General features: G+C 39.1%; 1 protein-coding gene across 1 annotated transcript in view; it reads left to right on the top strand.

The window, feature by feature from the left end:
• DNAH7 (dynein axonemal heavy chain 7) overlaps nt 1–25,956 on the top strand; it is a 251,256-nt gene that overhangs the window by 207,678 nt on the left and 17,622 nt on the right. The window contains exons 53-58 of the mRNA XM_021703031.2: nt 3,107–3,283; nt 5,669–5,830; nt 8,231–8,431; nt 13,293–13,454; nt 18,111–18,296; nt 19,811–19,948. Of these exons, the coding sequence (XP_021558706.2) occupies nt 3,107–3,283; nt 5,669–5,830; nt 8,231–8,431; nt 13,293–13,454; nt 18,111–18,296; nt 19,811–19,948 (1,026 nt within the window). The remainder of the gene's footprint in view (nt 1–3,106; nt 3,284–5,668; nt 5,831–8,230; nt 8,432–13,292; nt 13,455–18,110; nt 18,297–19,810; nt 19,949–25,956) is intronic.

The following is a 25,956-nucleotide window of genomic DNA, read 5'->3' as shown; positions in this document are numbered from 1 at the left end:
CTCTTCTGTTACTAGCAACCTCAAACCTTTCAATCTTGCTGTTACCAGGTATTCCAAGTTCTAGTGGTAAATTGGGATTTTGGAATCTGTGTATATTTAAAAATAATATATGGCTATTATACTTTTAAAAGAGTGGTTTTTCCAAAGTAACATGGCATTAGCATACCAGAGAAAGGAACAGTGCTATATGAGGCTTTTATTTGGGCTAGTGCTCTGTAGATTTTTATTTCCTTGCAGTCTCTAAGTCATGAGATACTGTATCTATCCACCAGGAAGATCACCAATTGCTTCATCTCTAGTTTTCAGTAGACATTATTTGGTAGCACAATTTTTTGTTTGTTTGTTTCCTTTACACTGCTCTGTTCTCAAAACAAACTCCACCCAGTGGTAAGAAGCTACACACACCAGGTTCTCCAATGCTCTAGTTTAGAAAAAATATAAAAAATGCTCTTTAAATCACCAATAGGAAAAATGAGATGGGCTTACACTTTTGTGAAGAATTTAGTATTTTATAGTGTTTTATTGATAAAAGAAACATATCAGGGGAATAAATACTGAAGTGTGCAGCATTTTGAGCCCATTTACAAAATGAAGAGCTTCTGGCCACCGTTCTCTCCTTCTGAACTGTAAACAGAAAGCCAGTTAATCAGCTTTCAATAAGAAACTTGTCAAATATAAGGGACTATGTTTCTCTGACCTCAGATAAATCCTACAGGAATTTGCAATACATAGAAAAACATAAATGGAAGTCCACAAACTTCATTCCTGCCTTTGGGAAGATGGCTGCTTAAATTAGTCTGTAATTTTTGTTACTGACAGATTTCATTTTACAGACCTAATGCTTGCATAATCAGATTGCAGAAGCAAACCCAATTCTATTGCCTTGCAAACTGAACAGCAAGCACAGCTTAATTCACCTTGGGAGCTACAGTTTGGTCTTGGGAGCAAGTCTTACTCAGGTTAAAATTAAAACAAAAACAAAACACTGAAAGTTGTGTTCACTCACCCCCATGTGTGCACCCCTAACTTGGTCCTCCAGCCAGGTCTACATATGAGCAGTGGCTGACAGCATCCTGAACCACTCACAAAAGAGAGGGGACACTTATAACTCCAGTTTACTAAAAGTAAAACCATGAACTTAAAAGCCTTGGGCTTTTGTTTGTAAAACTCTAATTTAGTGAAGAAGTCAGCCTTGGGAAGAGATTGTGAAAAAAAAAAAAGTTTCATTTTCTGTTAGTTGCTGTTGATTTTTTAATGTAGTGAGGAAGACCAGCTGTGGGGGAAAAAGTAAGGCGAAAGGCAAGGACAAGGCCCAGGATAGACAGGATAGTTTTAGTTTCCTGCAATAAGCTTGATATCTGTGTGCATTCAAAATATCTGAAACATGAAATAACTTATATAGAAATGAAACTTTTTGTATGGGTGAATTATTATGCTGTGACTTTTGTTTAGAATTTCTATAATTAGAATCTCACCTTCACAAAAAGAGGCATCCCAAGTTTTTATTCATTCATTGTTCAGTATATATTTATTGTGTACAAAGAATTTATGAGTCATCATGTGAGGTAGGTCCTTGTCAACACAGTGCTTATATACTGTTGTTATTCTTCTGTAATTTTTCTGTAGTTGAATGAACCTAGAGAAATATTGGGGAGGGATTTAAAAATCTAATTTAAGTCCAGATATTCCTTCAGGGGCCCCCAGGTCCCCACCTTCACACCCTCTGTCACGCACACTCATCCACACTAGGATTTACGCCGTTTAAGGCATTGTGACCTGTCAATGATTTTGACTTACAAACCTTGTGTGAATAGATGATCAGGAGAATACACAATTAAAGTTCGGAACTACTTGTAACTTTTTCCAGAGGAGACCCCCTTTTTGAGATACTTGGTATTTGGAAATTGCTCTTGCAATTTGCTCCAAGTTCAGGAAAGGTGCCAGCTGGTGGAGTTGACGACCTAATTTAGAGTGTTGTGCGTATACACAAGGCCATCCTTGGGTATGAGCAGGTATCCAGTTAGAGTGATTCTGAGGCCTTCAAAATATTCTTTGGGTTCCTGTCACTCCATTACTCCTCTTCCTGGGATATGTTGTCTACATAATTTATTAAGCTAGACATAGGGATACTGGTCTGTTAAACCTATCTTTATCGCTTGTTTGGCTCACATCTGAGATGTGATTAGCTTGGAGCCATTGTCCAGATAGAAAAGGTGTAGACCGTTCATTAGAAAGAGGGAAGGAAAGAGGAAAGGGGCGCCTGGATGGCTCAGTTGGTTAGGCATCCGACACTGGGTTTCAGCTCAGGTCATGATCTCAGGGTGGTCCGATCAAGCCCTACTTAGGGCTTCACATTCAGCAGGGCATCTGCTTGAGATTCTCTCCCTCTGCCCTGCTCTCTCTTTTTCTCTCTCTCTCTCTCTCTCAAATAAATCATTTAAAAAAGAGAGAGAGAGAGAAAGAGGGAAGGATGTATTGGAGGCTATACATCAGCCACATTGATGAACAAAATTCCATTTCCACAATGAATGCCTGGGAGGGGCCTCCAAACCACAGAGTTCTCCTCATTCTCACACATGATCCCTGAAAGTACGCAGGTATGTTATCAGGAATTTTCTGCAAGACAGTTTTGGCTATTTCTCAGGAGTATAGCTTGTTCTTCTTTCAAAGTGCTTTTCTTTTTGCTTTCTTTCTGTTTCTTTTCCCAGCTATATTGATTCTTTCTTGATGGTATAGTACTGTATAAATCACTCTCAAATTTCTACTTTTGAGTTGTGGATTTTTAGAACATAGTATTTTAAAACTTAAGTAAAGAGTTACGGTTTCTTATATTCTTCATCCACTACGTGCTGAATGCTCATTGAAGGGAAGAAAAATGCCTTTGAATTCTGGTGCCACTAACCACTCATCTTTTATTATTTAAATAATTTGTCATTTTTTTCTATCTAAAAGACATTCATATAAAGCGATGCCTTTGACCCTCCACCAACATTAACAAATAACTAAGCTAATGTAGTCTTTTGTTTTAAAATATCTTTGGATCTGAACTTTTAAGTTTGTAAGCAGTTTTGAATATTCTTTCAAATATATTCTTGTCCCTCTCTAGGTTATTCCAATGCTGCAAGAATTTATAATCAACAGATTGGGGCGCACATTCATTGAGCCACCCCCCTTTGATTTATCCAAGGCATTTGGAGATAGTAACTGCTGTTCACCACTGATTTTTGTGCTTTCTCCTGGAGCAGATCCCATGGCTGCCCTTCTAAAATTTGCTGATGACCAGGTACTTTAAAATAGATGAGGTTATCTGATATTATAAAAATGAGTATTTTCCAGCCAAATTTTTTAAAAAAACAAACTTGCTTATCCTAAGTGGGGGAGGGAAAGGTAAAAATTGATCACTCACTTAGCTCTCGAAAGACTTGGGGGGTCCAGAAGTTGACAGTCTCAAGAAAATGATATTTAGATGGCAGCACTGACATTAAAATAATTTTCTATACTGAAATTATAAAACCAGAACTTGGGGGCACTCACTTTTATTTTGGGGGGACAGAGGGACTCTCTGACATTATGGCATCAGTGTAGGAGCTTGGGTTGATTTAATAAATTCAAGTCTGGACTGTGACCCTGGGGAGAACCTTCTCTGATCCTGCCCCTTCTCCCAGTCTCTAATGGGGGACCTTCTTGACTCTCCAGGACAATCATATATTACAGGTACTTTACCAGGTTAGAATACATTCTAATATTTATATTTCAAGGCTTTAAAAATTATTCAAATGAATTTACTGTCAATTTTCTTACAACATTCAACCAAGAGTAAGAAAATCTTCATAAACAGGTGACTGGCCATTTTCAAGTTGATTTTTTTTTTTCCCTTTTGGTCTAACCAAAATAACATTTTATGGAAGTAATACTGACATTTCTTTTTTTTTTAAGATTTTATTTATTTGACAGAGAGAGGCACAGTGAGAGAGGGAACACAAGCAGGGGGAGTGGGAGAGGGAGAAGCAGGCTTCCCGCGGAGCAGGGAGCCCCATGCGGGGCTCGATCCCAGGACCCTGGGATCCTGACCTGAGCCGAAGGCAGACGCTTAACGACTGAGCCACCCAGACGCCCCAATACTGACATTTCTAAAACCATCACCACTGCTTTTATTGTGCTTTATATATACTGTTAATTTTGCTAGACCTTGTTATGCACATCTGTCTTTTAATTCTTAAAGCAATCCTGTGAGGTAAATAGCGGCATCTCCATTTTATAGAGAGGGACACAAAAGCATGGAGAGGTCAAGTGGCTTCTTAGAGGCCACACAGCTAAATGGTTAAAATACTCTTTGTTAGGCTAATTTATTGTAATACTTCATGTTTTGTTCACTGGGTGTGATTCTTAGATCCTTCGGAGTGATAGCGGAGTACAGCACTTAGCACTGGTTAAAGACGTGCTGGAGCGTGGCTGGCAAGACCACAGCACCTGGGCCTGCGATTGTATCCCGAGGGTCCAGGGCGTGTAGGGCCTTCATAGGCTACACTGAGGACTTGGAATACAATGGGATGATGTGGTAGGGTTTTAGGCAACAAAGTGACATGATCTGATCTGTAGTTTATACAGCTCATCCTAGCTGCAGTGGGGAGAATTTATTTGAGTGGTGCAAAATGGAAGCAGGGCATTAGTTAGGGAGCTACTGCTAAAAGGCCAGGAAGAGCAAAAGTGGGAAGGACCAGAGTGGCAGTGGTGTGGATGCTAGAATTCATTTTAGGTGGGATTCACCCTCTCCACATCAACATGACCTTTTCGATCCTTTGAGATCTTCCTAGCTCCTCACCATTCTTCTTCCCACATTGTACAATGTGATTATTCTCTGGCCCCTGCGTAGGACTGCTCAGTGCATTGTCTTCACCTGCTATCTCCACTTCTTCCAGAAACAGTAGTATCTGGCTCTGTTTTGTTTTCTGATGCTTCTACCTACCAGTGTTGATGAGCTGTGGATGTTCATAGGTGGCCTGAGACCCTACTCTAGCACTGCTGCCATAATTCAAGGCTTCATCCGAAGAGGCATTCGGTGATAACTGCCCTAGAGAGAAAGAGCTCAGGGAGTCCCAGACACTGTTTCCAGAAGCTGCAGATGAATCAGGCTGTAGGAGAAATGCATTCCAAACAAACATTCCCACAGAATTCTTTAAAAAAAACTTTTAAATGGGAATTAGAGGTTAATGTTTTTTTTCTCTGAACTTTATGCAATAGCCAAATTAATTAAAATATAATTATTCAAAGATCTGGAGGAAACAAGACAAATTCATCCGTCCATAGTTTTCTTTTGGGCTCTGGATTTTAGGAGTTGCTGCTTGAAGCCAGGTCTTTTCACCTCATGTTTCCTCATGGTAAAATGTTCTTGATTTTTTTCTTCTCCCTATCTCAACAATCAAAGGCCCTATGAATTTTCCATTTATTACCATGACTGTTTCCAACATGAACTGACTGACTTGTGATCTGAGTATTTATAAGATTCTTAATCAGTAAGAATTTTGTTGGCTGCATATGTTTAGACCTTTGAGGGATGCTGCATAATTAAATCTTAATATGCTTCATGTTAACATTTCCTATAAAAATAATAGTGATTCTTCTTTAAAAATGCATTGTCAAATAACATCTTTACTATTTTTGTACACAGGGATATGGGGGATCAAAACTTAGCTCTTTATCTCTTGGTCAAGGCCAAGGGCCCATAGCTATGAAGATGATAGAAAAAGCTATCAAGGAAGGAACATGGGTTGTTCTTCAGAATTGTCACCTTGCCACCTCTTGGATGCCAACCCTCGAGAAAGTTTGCGAGGTAAAAATTCAAGTGTATTTTTATTAGATTGTATTCCCCCTTCAAAATTAGTGATATACGTGCCATTCAAATCCATGCCCTCCTCTGTTTTGGAGGGCTGCAGGCTAGTGGCTTGGCTGGATTATAGGAGAGATGGGCTCACATGGGGGACTAGGGGATCAGAGGAAATCACATAGTCAGACCTTGCCCAGTCCCTCTCAGCGGGGACAAGGGCTTATGCAGTGAATTGGAAATCTCTCTCACCAACAAGAATAGCCTCGAAGATGGGGGTAAACCACAGTGCAGACAGAAACCAATATACCTTTCACAGCAGCGGACCAAAGACAACAAAGGAGGCTTTTCAGGGTGAAATTCATGTAGCCACTCTAAACCAAAAGGCTTCAGGATTTAACTCTGCTTTAACTCACTTCTCACCTACTTAGACAGTAAGCCTGCCACAGAGGATCAGTCTGAAACCAAAGGAATACTCCTCCACCTGTTCTTGCAGTGGGTTATGGCACTTCCCCATTTTGGTGGGCAGAAATTCCAAGAAGAAAACCCCACATAGCTCAACTGAGGAAACAGAAGACCTGGTGCTTCATTTCAACAAACATAGAGAAAATACATTTGATGTAATTACCCATGATTCTAGACCCTTCCTAACTCAGGGTCCCTTTTGTTACTAATTCACCAAGCTAATGATATAACTTGCACTATCCAGACATACAATTGAAACTTTAAGGAACAGGTTGTATTTTCCTTTGTGCCACTTGTCACCGTTTTGTCTGCATCTCCCATTAGAATATAAGCCCCATGAGAACAGTGACTTTGTTTTTTGTTCTCTGCTTTATCTCCAGCACCTTGAATTGTGGCTGGCCCAGAGAGACAATCCGTAACTACTTCCTGAATTAGTGAATGAATATTGCTTCTCTGCTTAAAACTCTTCCTTTGCACGGAAGACAGTTTAAACCCTCATCATGGCTGACAACACACTTCCTGTTGACCTTTGCTACCATCTTCTATGACTTCTTTGCTCTAGCCATTTGAACTTCTTTCACTTTCATTGATACAGCACATTTTTTCAAGAATATAGGCCATCATGGGGCGCCTGGGTGGCTCAGTTGGTTAAGTGTCTGACTCTTGGTTTTGGCTCAGGTCATGATCTCAGGGTCGTGAGATCGAGCCCCATGTTGTGCTCCACGCTCAGCGGGGAGTCTGCTTGAGATGCTCTCTCCCTCTCCCTCTTCCTCTGCCCCTTCCCCCGCTCTCTCCCTCTCTCACAAATAAATCTTAAAAAAAAAAAAAAAGAATATAGGCCATCATGTTATTTCTGTCTGAAAAATGATTCTATTATTTGCCTTACAAACATCTTCTCATCCTTCAGGTGTTACATTAGAGGTTTTATATTTGTGCCTATTTCCTCATGGCTCCTCCATCTCTAGGCCTTTCTCATGACCTGTTGAACTGTGTCATAGATATCCATCAGAGAGTCATATAGGAGAGAAGAGCTGTCCCTAATGGATAACACACATAGCCCGAATTCCCATGAGTCATGCTGTTTGAGTCACTGGGCATAGGGCAGCTGGTAGGAGAGAAAAACGGTGCCCTCACTCTCTACTATTGTTATTAAAGAAGGTAGGCACCTCTGTATCCTTCCTAATTGACCCTTGTCTCTTCACCATGTGAGTGCTCAAAAACTGTTTTACTGATAAAGAATTGAAATAAAAAAAAAAACATGAGATACTACTGACATGAACAATTGGGGGAAGTAGCAATAGGGAGTGGGACTGACCAGGAAGAGGGGAAAGGGCCTGTGATAATCATTCCTCACCTATACAGCCTTCAAGACAGTGCTAAGTGAGTGTTCCGTTATCCTCCCTAGTGCAGACCTGAATATCCCCTTAAGAAAATGTAGCTGATAGTGATATGTTTTAATGCTTCACCTTTCAAAATGCTCTCTTTTTCTTCTTTTCATCTCTGCTTGGTTTAATATTGACTTATGTTGCTCATTCTCACAACCTGGCTACAGTAAGAAGAATGGATTATTCTTGATCTGGCTCTCGGGCAGAGAATTATAGCTATAAATATTTCAGCAACATCAGTTAAGATATGAGATTTTTTTGGAATGTCTTAGTCTCTACTGTGGCCAACTCTAAATTATGTAATACCTTTGTAATACCTTTGTGAACTTTCTAGTCCTATGATTTAAATTTTTCGAGAAGCACGGCAACACTCTGGGCCTTCTCAATGAAGAATGTTGTTTCAGGGACAGAATCTGATTTTAAGACTTGTGCCTTAAATTGCAGCAGTGGGTTCTATTTTGTAACAGTGCCTCCTCCCACTTCCAACCCATCCCATGCACATACGATCTGGAGATTTCCCTTGGATTTTCCCATTCATGTCTGATTTCCTTTTTTGCAGGAGTTAAGCCCAGAATCCACACATCCAGATTTCCGCATTTGGCTGACAAGTTACCCATCACCAAACTTCCCCGTGTCTGTCCTGCAGAATGGCGTGAAAATGACCAATGAAGCACCGAAAGGTTTACGAGCTAATATCATTCGATCATACCTCATGGACCCAATCTCTGACCCGGAGTTCTTTGGCAGCTGCAAAAAGCCTGTTAGTAATGGCTAAGTCTTGTTACTTCAGCCCTGGGAAACATTTCAAGTGGCCCCTGGTGATCACGGATGTGTGTGGCTGAGTAAAACTACAAATTAAATAGGCCTCCTGCCCTGCAGTGCCGTTGGTTTTGATTACTGATTATTGACTGTGCTGAAGTCAATTGTATTAATATTTTATTTTAATTTTACCACCAGCCTCATTTCTGCTCAGCTGAGATCTTCTGGGGTGTCATTAATAATGTAGCTTTCTATTTAGAAAGTCAGCTGTAAGCCATTCCCAGTACAAATCTGCTAGGTTGGAGAATCTTGTTTCAGGATATTAACTGAGCCCTTTGCTATTTGGAGCCATAGCTTTAAATTAAAACATAAAAATATTTCCTCCATATAACTATAATGAGAGCCAAAATGATTTTACTCCTTGATTGATGGGACTCATAAGGGTCTTTTTTAGCATCCCCAGGCAAGCAGGGAAACCACCCACTGCTTTCATGATTAGAATTCTATGTGTGAATGTCTGTGACCTAAAATTGTTTCACAGAGTTTTACCATAATTAAAAATGGAAGAGTTTCTTTTTAAGAGGGGTTATGAACCTTGGTAAGTTTTTGCCATTAAACAGCTCATGCTTTTGATATCGGGATATGTTTTAAGTACACATCAAAAGAAAACATTAAAAATAAAGAAGTACTTTCATTAAACAAAAGTCTTAGGTACTAAAAGAAAGCAAGCACCTGTGTTTAAAACTAAGTCAAACTTTATCCTATGCTTCTAAGACCTGCTGTATGAGTAGCTTTTGCATTGATTAGGCCCATAGAGAGCGGGTTACTCCCAGGTAGGCGGTGAGGGCATGTCTGCATGTGATAGGTTGGACAGAAGCCCTTTTGCAAAATTTTACTCCCTTTCTTCTTGATCCAAAGGTCTCTCCAGTGGAAGTCACACATATTGGAAGTCTAGGCATTTATGAAACACAATACAAACCAAAAGCCCAATCTCCTCAAATGCCAAAAGAGTATGTCATCATTTTTGTTTTAACTTCTTATTGGGAAATAATTTTAAACTTACAGAAAAGTGGCAAGTATAAAACTAGTATGAAGAACAGCCCTATGCCCTTTACCCATATTCACCTCCTGTTAATACCCTGGTACTATTATTAGTTAGTGGATTTGGCAAGGACACGCTCTCTAATTTACTGTGTTCCAAATTTGTCCATTGATTCAATCATGTCCTTTAGAGCATCTTCCCTGCTTACTAAAGGTTGGTCTAGGGTTAGAATGACATTGAGTTGCCATGCCTCTTTGCCTCCTTTAATCTGGAACATTGCCTCCCCTTTCTTTGGCTTTGAGGATATTGACCTTTCTGAAGAATTCATCTTCTCTTGCTTTTTTTAATAGAACATTTCGGGCGCCTGGGTGGCTCAGTTGGTTAAGCGACTGCCTTCGGCTCAGGTCATGATCCTGGAGTCCCGGGATCGAGTCCCGCATCGGGCTCCCTGCTCAGCAGGGAGTCTGCTGCTCCCTCTCCTGCTCCCCCCTCTTGTGCTCTTTCTCTCTCTCACTCTCTCTCTCAAATAAATAAATAAAATCTTTAAAAAAAAATAGAACATTTCATTTGGGGCTTGTCGATATTTCCTCATGATTAGATTCAAGTTACTCATTTTTAGCCAAAATATGACATTAGTGAAATTGTGTCCTCAGACTACCACATTGGGAGGTACATGATATCCATTTATCCCTCACTGTTGATAGGAATTTTGATCACCCAGAGAAAGTGATGTCTGAGTTCTTCAATGGGTAGTAACTGCTTTGTGCCTTGCAACTAACCATCAGTCTCTGGGGAGACATTTTCAGGCCATGCCAATATCCTCTTTCTCATCAAACTTTACCCCTGGCCCAGCTTTAGTGGCCGTCGATGTATCTTGCCTGAGGCAATTATTTCCTATGATAATTCTAACTCGAGTACTTCCTCCATATTTGACATCTGCCACTCTGCTCTCTGCAACAGCCCTCTGGTCTTCCCCTTTATTTATGTGTTGTTGGTATGGACTCATGAATTCCTTGGTTTTTCCCCCAGTGCTTTACAGTTCATCGCCATCCTTAAGTCTTTTGCTCAAATTGTTCCAGATTGGGTCAGTGGAGCACCTTCAAGCTGGCCCCTCTGTACTAAGTCCCATCATTTATTATTATTATTGTTGTTGTTGTTGTTGTTGTTACTTAACCTTCTTACATTTTTGGCATAAGATGCTGCAGACTTCTCTGTCATCCAACCCTGACACCAGCCATTTTTCTGTGAAGTCCTGGTTCTAGAGACCTAGATCTGGGTGCTGGATGAGCTCAGTGCTACTGCCTTGTTTTTGGTTCTTGGTCTTTTCAGGGGAGAAACTTTGGAGATATATGCATGTACTCTCACACACATACACATACATACAAATATATATACACACATATGTGCATAAGTACATGCACACATACATACTCATTCTCATATTTCAGAGGTGATGAGTTTATAACAGTATATCCAACTTCTGTCCATCCACCCAGGGTTCTTTCTTACTTTCCCTCATTCCATATGTGCAGGTCACTTCTACACTGAGCATCTGGCTCCCACATCATCAGCACATTTACCAATTTGCTTGGTTCTGTAATGTATCTATAATAGTTCTAGGGGCACCTGGGTGGCTCAGTGGGTTAAGTGTCTCACTCTTGATTTCAGCTCAGGTCTCCATCTCAGGATTCTGAGCTTAAGCTCCACACTGGGTGTGGAGCCTACTGAAAAATAAAATAAAATAAATGAAATGAAATGAAATGAAATGAAATGAAATAAAATAGTTCCCAAATCCACACAGCATGTGTCACTTTGCTTTTTCCCACCTCTCTGGTTAAACTGATGCTACTTTGCTCTTGTCTCCACTCCCCCTTTCAGTTTATTCCACAGGGGACACTTCCACCTGCCCTTGGATAAAACTCTGGGCAGTATCATGGCTTTTCTGGTTACTGTCAGATAATGAAATGACCTATGGTCATTTTAACTTGCAAAGCCAGTCTTGATTCAGAAATCAGAAAGTACAGTGCAGTGTGTTAATCAATACATACTTAACTTTTCCTTAAAATGTAGGCTTTGGGGCGCTTGGGTGGCTCAGTTGGTTAAGCTACTGCCTTCGGCTCAGGTCATGATCCTGGAGTCCCGGGATCGAGTCCCACATCGGGCTCCCTGCTCAGCGGGGAGTCTGCCTCTCTCTCTGACCCTCCCCCCTCTCATGCTCTCTATCTCATTCTCTCTCTCAAATAAATAAATAAAATCTTAAAAAAAAAATGTAGGCTTTGACTCTCCAGAAACTCACCTAGGACCTGTGGTCAGTGGGCTTCAAGCTGTTAGGGGAATAGGATAGAGTTGGCATCCTTCTTTCTGTGGTGCCCCTGGCAGACGATGGCTGCTGAGCCTGACCACTCAATTTGTAGTATGTGCAGACACAAAGCAGGGTGGAGTGGACATTCTGGGCCTGGGCTGTTATTGCTTGGAGCTCTCTGGACTTGGTGGGGGTTTAAAGCTGAATTTTTCTCTTGTGAGTCTTTTCATGGGTTCTCCTTGGGCTCCCCTTCCGGACTCCTCTGACCATGACTCCATCACCCTTGTCATGTCTCTCCTTCAGCTGACTGCTCCTGACCCTCCTCAGCTGTTGGTTCTTATCATTCACTTCATACAGACTCTTACTGTTGGGATTTCCTTACCCTGTGATACAAGCGCTCTTGACCAAAAAATGTTTCAAATGACGCCTGGCTGACTTTCTTTTTTCTTTTTCTTTTCTTTTTTTTTTTTCTTAGAGAGAGAGGAAAGGGAGAGAGGGAGAGAGAGAGAGAGAGAATCTTAAGCAGGCTCCATGTCCAACACAGAGCCCAAAACAGGGCTCCATCTCAAAACCCTGATGATCATGACGTGAACAGAAATCAAGAGTCAGACATTTAACCAAAGTGAGCCACGTGGGTGCTCCCCCTGAGTGACATTCTTAATCCAGCTCCTCATCTGCTCCTTGGGATCCACACTGGCTTGGCCCACCATTGGAAGCGGGGCTCTGATTTCCCTCTCCCAGTCCACTACCCTGCCCCCTTACACTGCTCTACTCTTTTGAGTGTAATGTTTGCACTTTTCCAGTCTACCCTAGCTGCAGGAAACAGGCATCAACTCTGATTGACCCCATCAATTTCCTTCCCACTAGCTTGGACTGAGAAGATAGACCTTGTGCTCCTTTCTCCCTTGGGGATGGGGCAAGAGGGATCCTAGCACAACTGCTGTTCTTTCCAAGGAAATGTTCACAAATCCTCTCTCAAGCTCTATTTTGACCATTTTATAGCATTCTTGTGGAGAGTGCCTCATACTTTCTGATTTCTGATTCAAGGCTGGCTTTGGCATTCAAAGTAAGTATAAGACTTATTACCTAAGAGTAACTGGAAAAGTCTTGAGGCTGCCCAAAGTTTCAATCCAGAAGTTGTTTACAGAGCTGCTTAATTGGTTTAAAGGGTCTCCTTTGAAATTTCTCCATGGTGGTCTCGGACCACACATTGGAATTCATTCTCCTTGCCTCACTATGCTTCAGTTGGAACATCCAACATCCTATAAGGTAACACTAAATAGACAAGCTTACTATGCTCCCTAAAAACCTCGTGTCCACAGCTATGTGTGCCAACTGAACATGTAGGCGAATGGGCATATTTTTGCCTAAATATCCTGTAGAAGTAGTGAATTCTGTTTTGGCGTACTTTGGGATGGATATATTTATAAACAAAAAGAGTTACTTTCATTTTAAAAAGTGGTAAGTATAATGCAGTGGTAGGGGGAAATGACGTGGTGCCATTTCTTCTCATTACAGGAGGAATTCAAGAAATTACTTTATGGTCTCTGCTTCTTTCATGCTTTGGTGCAAGAGAGACGGAAATTTGGACCCCTGGGGTGGAATATTCCTTATGAGTTCAATGAGACTGACCTAAGAATCAGCGTACAGCAACTCCACATGTTCCTGAATCAGTATGAGGTATCATAAAAATCACAGCAAGGACATTACCTATTTTGCTCTTTATTACATTGTAAGTGTTTGTATAGTGAGCAGGGACTTCTGATTAATTTCTACTCTTACAAAACAAATAGAATAATTCCCAACAGCTTATTAAGTAATACTTTGTTATAACAGGATATCATAACTGCTATCATAGGTAGTTAGGACATTGGCTTGTCTGTTAGGAACCTGTATCTTATCACTTATTTTTGACATGTAAACACCTGTGGGAATCTAGAACGGAGCATATTGTATTTATTTTGAAAAGGATTTGAGAAGACCATAAATCAACCAGGCTCCGAAATGAAAAATACGGACTGATTTCCTTCTGTTCTGGAGCATGACTTTATTTTTAGGAAAATGTCATTGTACTCTTATTCCAGAATTTGGATTTGGGCCATTTGTCAGGAGAAAACAAACTCTTTAGACCATTGATGTTCACCTGAGGTATGGATTCTGGGAAGAAGCCAAACAGCCTAATGTTGTCACATCAACCACATTTAAGCACCTACAATTCTCTCTTTTTTTTTTCTCTCTCTCTCTCTCTCACACACACACACATCATTTTCTTTTTTTGCCACTTGTCTATCAGTTGGGTTTTTAACATATTTGCAACTTTGAAGAACTGCTTGTTAAACCAATCCAAGTGTCCTGCAAGGGTATGGAACTTTTTGAAAGTGAGTCCCTCCTAATTTTGTTAGAATTTTGTCCAAAAAGTTCACTCATATGTGGAATTTAAGAAACAAAACAGATGAACATAGGGGAAGGGGGGAAAAAGAGAGGGAGGCAAATCATAAGAGACTTCTAACGATAAAGAACAAACAGGGTTGAGGGAGGGAAGGTGGGTGGGGGATGGGCTAAATGGTGATGGGTACTAAGGAGGGCACTTGTTGGGATGAGCACTGGGTGTTGTATGTAAGTGATGAATCACTAAATTCTACTCCTGAAACCAGTATTACACTACATGTTAACTAACTAGAATTCAAAAGAAAAATAATGAGAAAAAATAAAATGAATAGGAAATAGGAGAAGTAGTCAATAAATTATGATAGAATGATTGTTTGCTATTAGGAAAAAAACAAGTTAGATTATTTATACTGTGTAATTCCTGTTGGATTAAAGGAAATAGGAAAAGTTAAACTGTAAAAGAAGAAAATAATAGTAGATAGATATAATCTGCTCGGCAGATGGGCAATGGCTTTGTTTTTCTCGTTTTGGTAGGTGTGTGTGCATGCATGCGTGCGTGCGTGCCTGTGTGTTTAAGGCCTACCCCTCCCTCTCACCCTACTTTCACCCCAAAGCAACCAATTTCACAGCTTAGGACATATCTGTCCTGAAGTTTTCATATATGCATGTAGATCACATATACATAAGCACAATATACACAAATTTTTTTCTGAAGAACATAATCGTATTCGCACATTTTCAGGTTGCTTTTTTCATTCTGCATATATTGTGGACAACTTCCAAAGTAGATAGAGATCTTTGTTTCATGGCTGCTTACACAGCATTCCCCCTTTGTTGACCGTTAGGATTTTATTTCTTTTTTGTTTTTTGCTAATAAGCAATGCTAAAATGAACACTGTTGTGTACACCCTTGCATACAAGTTGCCGACTTCGAGCTCTGCTTCCACGTACACACTCTCTCTCCGTCCGTGGTCTCAAAGGGCCCAGCAACAAGCTGCCACGATTTCTGCAACCCCAACCAGCATCCCCGGGCCCCTGGGAGAATTCACTCCCCAGTGTGATTGGTCCTGGTTGTGATCAAGGTGCTGAGAGAAACAACATCTTACCCATCAGTTCTGGGACAAGTGGGCGGGTTTAACCCTTTTTCCATAAATCAAACTCTTCCCCCTCTCCATCTCCTCTTTCCTCTATGTCTGGAAGCCCTCCCAGGGGCCAGCTGGTTCACCTTTGTTCTACCTATTTACTATGCAAATGAGTTTTACTACCTATTTACTATGCAAATGAGTTTTCTTGCTTTGTTTCATTTTCATGAGGTCAGCAAGGCAAGTCCAGGCAGTGCATGCATCTGACCAAACTCCCGTCTCATTCGACGTTGGAAGAACATAAACATGCTGGAGTTCATCCTGATTCTGTTTGTTTCTCCACAAGGTCTTGGTCACTGACACAAGTTCTCCTAAATTCTCGCCTTCCATTCCAGTTCTAACAAATAACCAGTTTTATCATTCCCAGCCCCTAATTCAATAAATTTCCCCTCTCTAACAACTATCACCTACTCTTCCTTAGTGTGATTATTTCTATTGAAGAGATTCCTCAACGTGGGATCCTGGGGATGTGGGATATACACTCTTAACTTTGCACAGATAACTGCAAGAAGGGCTTGAAAGGACAAAGGCAATGAAATAATTCTAAAGTCAAAGATTGCTATATTTTAAAACACTGCTTTATTACCATAAACAAACATCGTAAAAATTAAAGACCATTGAAAACCGAGGAGATAGCTAAAATATATCTGACAAACTGATTTAGTAACTGTATAAAGAGCTTTTAATAACAATAAAGAAGATAATCATCCAAATGAGGAAAAGACATAGAAGAACAGAGTAGGTTATTTAACAAAATAAATACAAGTGGTGAATAAGCATTTTTAAAATGTCAATATCAAAAATAAACTTAAGGTATGTAAACGGACAGTATGGTGACTAGAGTTAATACCATATTGCATATTTGAAAGTGGCTAAGAATAGATCTTAAAAATTCTCATCACAAGAAAAAATGTGTAATGACATGTTAAATGGATTTATTGTGATCATTTTACAATATATACAAATACCAAATCATTATAATATGCTTGAAACTAATGTTATATGTCAATTTTATCTCAATAAAAAAATACACTTAAAAATTAAAAACAGGCACACTTGGCTGGCTCAGTATGTAGAGCATGCGTCTCTGGATCTTGGGGTTGTAAGTTCAAGCCCCATGTTGTGTATAGAGATTACTAAAAATAAACAAATATTTTTAAAGTATTTTTTAAAAATTTAAAAATGTACCTGGAGTTAACAATGTTATTGTTTAACTGTCAATTTTTTCTCCTAAATGATAACACTCAGTTTTGTTGAGAGCAGGAGAAATAGAGAATTCTATTTGGATATGTAAGTATTTATGCTCATGATAAAACAAATTGCAGTATGAACAATCAATACTTTTGTACTCATAAACATTTAAAAATTCTTCATACCAGAGAATATAATAAAAAAGCAAACTAAAAGGAAAAAATATTTCCACAAATTTGATTAAGAAGGATAATTTATTAAACAGCTTATACAAATAAAGCCATTAAAACCAATTGAAAAAAATGGGTAGAAGGCTAGTTCACAGAACAAATGTTATTAAACATGAAAAAAATTATGAACTTCACTGATATTCTAGGAATGCAAATTAGCACAATATTAATTATCTTTGGTCAAACAAATTAGCAAAAATTTTAAAACTGATTCCTACAATTACTACAGCCTTTCAGAAAAGCAATTTGGTGGGCTGCCTGGGTGTCTGTCAGTTAAGTGTCCGACTCTTGATCTCAGCTCAGGTCTTGATCTCAGAGTGTTAGTTTAAGCCCCACATTGGGCTCCTTGCTGGGCATGGAGCCTACTTAAAAAAAAAAAAGAATGAAAGAAAAGTAGCTTGGTAACATTAATCAATTGCTTTTTATAAACTCTTTACCTTTGACATAGTAGTTTCCTTTTCAGGAATCTAGACTAAAAAATCATTAGAAATTTTAAGAAATGTATATTTAATGAAACGTAATTTAACACAGCAGAAAATTAGGAGTGACTGAAGTATTCAATATTGGAAGATAGTTATTAAAATTTTTTCTTTTATTTCAAATTTTTAAATTCTAGTTAACGTATAGTGTAATATTGGTTTCAGGAGTAGAATATAGTGATTCATCACTTACATATAACACCCAATGCTCATCACAAGTGCCCTCCTTAATACCCATCCCCCATCTAGCCCATCCCCAGTCGACTGCCCTCCATCAACCCTCAGTTTGTTCTCTATCATTAAGAGTCTCTTATAGGTTTGCTTTCCTCTCTCTGTTTTTTTCCCCTTCCCCAAGTTCATCTGTTTTGTTTCTTAAATTATTAAAATATTTTAAAAGAGTATTTTATGAAATGGTAAAAGGTATCTTATAATATGAGCTTTGGTGAAAAGTTATATGCAAAATTGCCTCTACAATGATTCCACTTGTCAAAATACAGAGGGATATAAAAAGGTGATGCAAGAAACCAACACTGATTATCTCTGAATTACATTGGATTTGTTTTGAATGTCAGCGATGCCACGTTTTCAAGGATGGGATTCTGGTCTCATTCTGTGTCTGGCACATAGTAGGTGGTCCATTAGTGTTGGTTGAATAGTGAGTGAATGCCAAGTTAATAGACGAATTCTGTTCTCTGCATTGACTGAATAGAAATGACAGATCATACAAGGAGAAAAAGACTATGGGGGAAGTCGCGACCATTAGCAGAAACGTATGTAAGGGGAAATTGTGCTTAAGGCAAATTTTTGTAAGCAGTTTAATAATAGGAGCAAACAGGAAACACAGATATGCATGATGTGCTACTGATAACTCTTAGCTGGAGGAGTGACTTGAACTCTGGATTCTAGGAGCTGCCTTACGAAGCTCTGCGGTACATGACAGGTGAATGCAATTACGGAGGCAGGGTGACCGACGACTGGGATCGGCGCACCCTGCGCAGCATTCTGAACAAATTCTTCAACACAGAATTAGTCCAAAACCCAAGCTATAAATTCGACTCAAGCGGCATCTATTTTGTTCCTCCTTCTGGTGATGTAAGTATGCCCTTCAAGAAAACGAAAAGCCATAAAACCTGAAATTCCTCTGATAAAATGGTGATTTTTTTTTTCCCCAGAGGCCTTGTTTTTTGGTTAACCATTGTGTGTGCTTTTTTCAGCCTTCTTGGAACAGAACCAACCTCATGCATAGATGTAGTTAGTAGTTTGCTGTTTGCTGTAATGTGAGGACTATCAGAAAGACCCCTCACCCGGGAAGAGCTTCCTTAGTGAGCTGAAATTCTGTTGTCATGAATTTATTCCATTGGTAGAAAGTCATTGTACCCAATTAAAGTGGAAACACATGAGAAGGGTTACAAAATAATATTAACAATCATAGTTAATATCTAGATCATGCTTACTTATTTACAAAGCAGTACAGTTCATTATCTCACTAGAGCTTCAAATTAACATCAGTATTATTATTCTGTCCTTTTTACAAACGAGAAAGCAGGTTCACTAAAGTTGAATGACTTGCCCAAGACCACACGGGTAAAAAGGGGGAGAGAGTTACAGAACCATCTCCTGCCTAGAGTCCATTTCCCTCTGCCTACTTTTTCCAGGCCTGCATAGTAGAAGATGTGGGATCTGCCTTCAGATGATCACACAGTAGACTTCCAGAAACTGCCAGGACCATTGAATTGGTTCTCATTTTATTCCTAAAAGTCAAATGGGCACACATTGAAAGTTAAACTATGACCACATGCATCAGAGGCACATACCATAACTGCATCGTCCATTAAGTTAATGCTAGCTGAGAGCAGATGTCAATAGGGATGAAAAGAAAATCAGTCCCAGAGCCAAGGTCACTAAATGAGTGGAGGAGGTCAACATGTGGAGCCATGGGTATCAGAATTTCCAGTGATGAATTGTCAAGTGAGAAAAAAGCAAGATGAAGTCGGGTATATGTAACATGACCCATTTCGAGAAACCATCAGTGAACAATCCCCTACCCCCACTCACCATATATGTATATGAGTTGGTATGATTGTGTGAGCATGAAGAAAGGTTTGTAATTTTGACAGAAGTCCATGTAAAGAAAGTACAAAATGTATGTGCATATGTATAAAAATAAATGTCAATGGTGATTATCTCAGGGTAATAAACATTCGGGTAATGTTTACTTTTCTGAATTACGTGGATTTATCACAAGCAAACAGAAAAATCAGAGTAAAGAGAAAAAAATTATTTTTATTGCAATAAATGAAGAACAATCATCAGTAAATGTGGCGCAGAAAAATTTCTCCAGCTAAATGAGATGGCTGGGATGTTCCTCTCTCCATTTTCAAATCCATTTCAATTGAATGGAACATTTTATTTTTTCTTCCTAAATGTTTCCTTTTTTTTTTTTTAACTTTGGCCCAGGTCGAAAGAAAATGAAAGCATTCAGTGTCCAATTCCACAGGCTCATCCACTCAATAACTTGAGTATTGAAAATTATCACTTCTCAGAGAGAAGGTTCTACAGGATAATTGATTTCTAACCTCCTGACTCTTTGTTATTCATCTTGGCAGCACAAAAGCTACATCGAATACACAAAGACTCTGCCCCTGAACCCTGCACCGGAAATCTTTGGGATGAATGCCAATGCAGATATCACTAAAGATCAGTCGGAAACTCAACTGCTGTTTGATAACATTCTTCTCACACAGGTATGTGCTTGGTGCAGGAACTGGCTTCTGAGGCTGGAATGGATGCTGCCCAAGCAGCGTGGGCCATCTGGTCAAGTACAGAACCATTTTAAGGAAAAGACGTAAATTCCCATATACCTTAAATATGAATTTAAACATTAAGTACATGAACATATGGTTTTGGTTGGCTTTTTTTTTTTTTCATCGGTCTTTTGATTTGGAAAGAATCTTTGAGTATCATTCATCTGTTAGGAGTTCCATTTTGCCTTTCTTATAGAAACCATGTCCAAGTGCACTATATCTTTTTTTTTTCTTCCAAGTTATTTCAATTCAGATTAGGTAACATATAGTGTAGTATTGGTTTTAGGAGTAGAATTTAGTGATTCATCACTCACATCTAACACCCAGTGTTCATCTCAAGTGCCTTCCTTGATACCCATCCCCCATCTAGCCCATGCCCCCACCCATTGCCCTCCAGCAACCCTTAGTTTGTTCTCTATAGTTAAGAGTCTCTTACGGTTTGCCTCCTTGTCTGTTTTTATCTTATTTTATTTTTCCTTCCCTTCCCCTAAGTTCATCCATATTGTTTCATAAATTCCACATATGAGTGAAATCATATGGTATTTGTCTTTCTCTGACTGACTTATTTCACTTAGCATAATACCCTCTAGTTCCATCCACAATGTAGCAAATGGCAAGATTTCATTCCTTTTGATGGTTGAGTAATATTCCTGTGTGTGTGTGTGTGTGTGCATATATATATATATATGTATATATTTATAAACACACCACATCTTCTTTATCCATGCATCACTCAATAGATATTTGGACTCTTTCCATAGTTTGTTGTTGTTGATAATGCTTCTATAAACACCAGGGTGCATGTGCCCCCTTTGAATCTGTACTTTTCTATACTTTAGGTAGATACCTCTTAGTGCAGTTGCTGGGTCATAGGGTAGCTCTATTTTTAATTTTTTGAGGAACCTCCATACTGTTTTCTATAGTGGCTGCATGAGCTTGCATTCCCACCAACAGTGCAAGAGGGTTCCCCTTTTTCCACATCCTCACCAACATTTGTTGTTTCCTTTGTTGTTAATTTTAGCCATTTGGATAGGTGTGAGGTAGTATCTCACCCTGGTTTTGATTTGTATTTCCCTGATGATGAGTGATGTTGAGCATCTTTTCATGTGTCTGTTATCAATTTGTATGTCTTATTTGGAAAAATGTCTGTTCATGTCTTCTGCCCATTTTTTGACTGGATTATTTGGGTTTTGGGTATTGAGTTTGATAAGTTCTTTATAGATTCTGGATCCTACTCTTTATCAGATATGTCAAGATTTACAAATATTTTCTCCCATTCCATAGACTGCCTTCTAGTTTTGTTTATTGTTTCCTTCACTGTGCAGGAGCTTTTTATCTTGATGAAGTCCCAATAGTTCATTTTTGTTTTTGTTTCCCTTGCCTCAGGTGACATGTCTAGTAAGAAGTTGTTAAGGCCAAGGTCAAAGAAGTTGCTGCCTGTGTTTTTTAGGATTTTGATGGTTTCCTGTCTCACATTTAGGTCTTTCATCCACTTTTAATTTATTTTTGTGTATGGTGTAAGAAAGTGGCCCAATTTCCTTCTTCTGCATGTCATTGTCCATTTTTTCCCAACACCATTTATGGAAAAATTGTCTTTTTTCCATTGGATATTCTTTCCTGCTTTGTCAAAGATTAGTTGACCATATAGCTGTGGGTCCATTTCTGGGTTCTCTATTGTGTTCCATTGATCCATGTGTCTGTTTTTGTGCCAGTACCATACTGTCTTGATGATTACAGCTTTGTAATAGAGCTTGAAGTCTGGAATTGTGATGCCTGCCAGTTTGCTCTTCTTTTCAACATTACTTTGACTATTCAGGATCTTTTCTGGTTCCATACAAATTTTAGAATTGTTCTAGGTCTGTGAAAAATGCTGGTGGCATTTTGATAGTGATTGCATTGAATGTATAGCTTGCTTTGTGTAGTATAGACATTTAACAATATTTGTTCTTCCAATCCATGAGCATGGAATATTTTTCCATTTCTTTGTGTCACCTTCAATTTCTTTCATAAGTTTCTATAGTCTTCAGAGTACAAGTCTTTTACCTTTTTGGTTAGGTTTATTCCTAGCTATCTTATGGTTTTTGGTGCAATTGTAAATGGGATCAATTCCTTGGCTTTTCTTTCTGCTGCTTCATTATTGCTTCTTTATAGAAATGCATCATATTTCTGTATGTTGATTTTATATCCTGCAACTTTGCTGAATTCATGTATCACTTCTAGCAAAGTTTTGGTGCAGTCTTTTGGGTTTTCTACATAGAGTATCATGTACTGTGCAAATACTGAAAGTTTGGCTTCTTCCTTGCTGGTTTTCTTTTCTTTTTGTTGCCTGATTTCTGAGGCTAAGACTTCCAGTACTATGTTGAACAACAATGGTGGAAGTGGATATCTCTGTCATGTTCCTGACCTTAGAGGAAAAGCTCTCAGTTTTTCCCCATTGAGGATGATAATTAACTATGGGTCTTTTGTATATGGCCTTTATGATGTTGAGCTTTGTTCCTTCTATCCCTACTTCTTGAAGGTTTTTTCAAGGAAGGATGCCGTATTTTGTCAAATGCTTTTTCTGCATCTGTTGAGAGGATTATATGGTTCTTATCTTTTCTTTTATTAATGTGGTGTATCATATTGATTGATTTGTGAATATTGAACCACCCTGCCACCCAGGAATAAATCCCACTTTTGTGGTGAACAATTGTTTTAGCATGCGGTTGGATTCAATTTGCTAGTATCTTGTTGAGAATTTTTGCATCCATGTTCATCAGGGATATTGGTCTGCAATTCTCCCTTAAAAAAAAAAAAAGATTTATTTGAGAAAGAGGGGAAATGGGGTGGGAGGGACAGAAGGAGAGACTCTCAAGCAGAGTCCATGCTGAGTGCAGAGACCAACGCACAGCTTGATCTCACAACCCTGAGATCATGACTTGAGCCAAAATCAAGAGTCAGACGCTTCAGACCAACTGAACCACTCAGGTGCCCCTCTAATTCTCTTTTCCAGTGGATTTAGTGGTCCCTGTCTGGTTTTGGAATCAAGATAATTCTGGCCTCATAGAATGAGTTTGGAGGTGTTCCTTCCATTTCTATTTTTTGGAACAGTTTGAGAAGAATAGATGTTAACTCTTCTTTAAATGTTTGGTAGAATTCCCCTCGGAAGCCATCCACCATGGACTCTTCTTTCTTGGGAGATATTTGGTTACTAATTCAATTTCTTTGCTGGTTATTGGTCTGTTGAAATTTCCTATTTCTTTCTGCTTCAGTTTTGGTACTTTATATTTTTCTAGGAATTTATCCATTTCTTCCAGATTGCCCAGTTTGTTGGCATATAATTGCTCATAATATTCTCTTATAAGTGTTTGTATTTCTGCAGTGTTGGTTGTGATCTCTCCTTTCTCATTTGTGATTATTTGGGTCCTTTTTTCTTTTTGATAAGTCTGGCTAGGGGTTTATCAGTTTGTTAATTCTTTCAAAGAACCAGCTCCTAGTTTTGTTGATCTGTTCTGCTGTTCTTTTTTAAATTTCTATACCATTTATTTCTGCTCTAATCTTCATTATTTCCATTCTTCTGCTGGTTTTAGGCTTTATTTGCTATTCTTTTTCTAGCTCCTTTAGATGTATGGTTAGGTTGTATATTTGAGATTTTTCTTGCTTCTTGAGGTAGGACTGTATTGCTATATACTTCCCTCCTGGACTGCTTTGCTGCATCCCAGATGTTTTTTGGCTATTGTGTTTCATTTTCCTTTGCTTCCATGTATTTTTTTTTTTTTTAAGATTTATTTATTTTGACAGAGAGAGATAGCGAGAGAGAGAACACAGGCAGGGGGAGTGGGAGAGGGAGAAGCAGGCTTCCTGCCAAGCAGGAAGCCCGATGTGGGGCTCGATCCCAGGACCCTGGGATCATGACCTGAGCTGAAGGCAGACGCTTAACGACTGAGCCACCCAGGCGCCCCCATGTATTTTTTTTTTTTATTGCTTCTTTAATTTCCTAGCTGACCCATTCATTGTTTAGTAAGATACTTCTTTAACCTCCAGGTATTTATGGTCTTTCCAAATTTTTTCTTGTGGTTGGCTTCAAGTTTCATAACATTGTGGTCTGAAAATATGCATGGTGTGATCTCAGTCTTTTTGTACTGGTTGAGGCCTGACTTTTGACCTAGTATGTGATCTATTCTGGAGAATGTTCTCTATGCATTTGAAAAGAATGTGTATTCTGCAGCTTTAGGATGAAATGTTCTGACTATATCTGGTAAGTCCATCTGATCCAGTGTGTCATTGAAAGCTCTTGTTTCCTTGTTGATCTTCTGCTTAGATGATCTGTCCATTGCTGTGAGTGGGGTGGTAAAGTTCCCTACTATTACTGTATTATCAATGAGTTTCTTTATGTTTGTTATTGATTTAGATATTTGTGTGATCCCAAGTTGGGGGCATAAATATTTACAATTGCTCGATTTTCTTGTTGGATAGACCCCTTTATTATGATATAGTGCCCTTCCTCATCTCTTATTTACAGTCTTTGGTTTAAAATTTAGTTTGTCTGATATAAGTATGGCTACTCCAGCTTTCTTCTGATGACCATTTGCATGGTAAATGGTCCTCCACCCCCTCACTTTCAATCTGCAGGTGTCTTTGGGTCTAAAATGAGTCTCTTGTAAGCAGCATGTAATGGGTCTTGTTTTCTTAGTCATTCTTATACCCTATGTCTTTTGATTGGAGCATTGAGTCCATTTACATTCAGAGTAGTTATTGATAGATACGATTTAATGCCATTGTATTACCTGTAAAGTTGCTGTTCCTGTAGATTGTCTCTGTTTCCTTTCTAGTCTTTGTTGTTTTTGGTCTCTTTCCCACTCAGGGGCCCCTTTAATTTTTCTTGCAGGGCTGGTTTACTCTTCATGAACTCCTTTGGTTTTTGCCTGTCTGAGAAATTCTTTATCTTTCCTTCTATTCTGAATGATAGCCTTGCTGGATAAAGTATTCTTGACTGCATATTTTCCCCCTTAGCACATTGAGTATTTCATACCATCCTCTTCTGGCCTGCTAAGTTACTGTGGCCAGGTCTGCTGCTAACCTTATGTGTCTGCCCTTGTAGGTTAAGGACATTTTTTCCCTAGCTACTTTTAGAAGTCTCTCTTTATCTTTGTATTTTACAAGTTTCACTATGATATGTCCTGGTTGTTGACCTGTTTCTGTTGATTTTGAGGGGAGTTCTCTGTGCCTCTTGGACTTGAACACCTGTTTCTTTCCCCAGATTAGGGAAGTTCTCAGCCATAATTTGTTCAAATAAACCTCCTGCCCCCTTTTCCTGCTCTTTTTCTTCAGGGACTCCTATGATATGGCTATTGTTGTGCTTTATGTAATTGCTGAGTCCCCTAAGTCTATATTCGTGATCTAATAGATTTTTTCCCCTGTCTTTTTCAGCTTCATTATTTTCCATAATTTTATCTTCTGTATCACCTATTTCTTCCTCTGCTTCTTCCATCCTCACTATGATTACAGTTTTGCATCTCAGTCATAGCATTTTTTATTTCAGCCTGGCTAGTTTTTAGGTCTTTTGTCTCTGCAGCCAGAGTTTCTCTGGTGTCTTCCATGCTTCTTTCAAGCCCAGCCAGTATTCTTATGACTGTTGTTCTAAATTCTTGTTCAGATTCATTGCTTATATTTGTTTGAGCAAATCCCTGGTATGTGATTTCTTCTTGATCTTTCTTTAGGGGAGAATCCCCCCATCTTGTCATCATTATGTCTAGGTTTCTGTCTTTGGGTATTTGAAAGCTTGTTATGTTTGTTATTAATTACTTACTTATTGAGAGTAAGACTATATTAAGAAAGAGTCACACACTGTCCAGGGCCTGGTGCTTCAGGAAGTGTCTCTGGTGTATGCTGTTTGCAGTCTGCTCTTGTGTTGTGGCGGCTCTTTCCCGCAGGTCAGTCTTGTGCAGAGTTCCTCCTTGCTTGCAGTG

The sequence above is a fragment of the Neomonachus schauinslandi genome, chromosome 3 (genome assembly GCF_002201575.2).
Source record: "Neomonachus schauinslandi chromosome 3, ASM220157v2, whole genome shotgun sequence".
Classification (NCBI taxonomy): domain Eukaryota; kingdom Metazoa; phylum Chordata; class Mammalia; order Carnivora; family Phocidae; genus Neomonachus; species Neomonachus schauinslandi.
The sequence above is the reverse complement of the archived record's forward strand: the minus strand, read 5'-3'. Positions and strand labels throughout refer to the sequence as shown.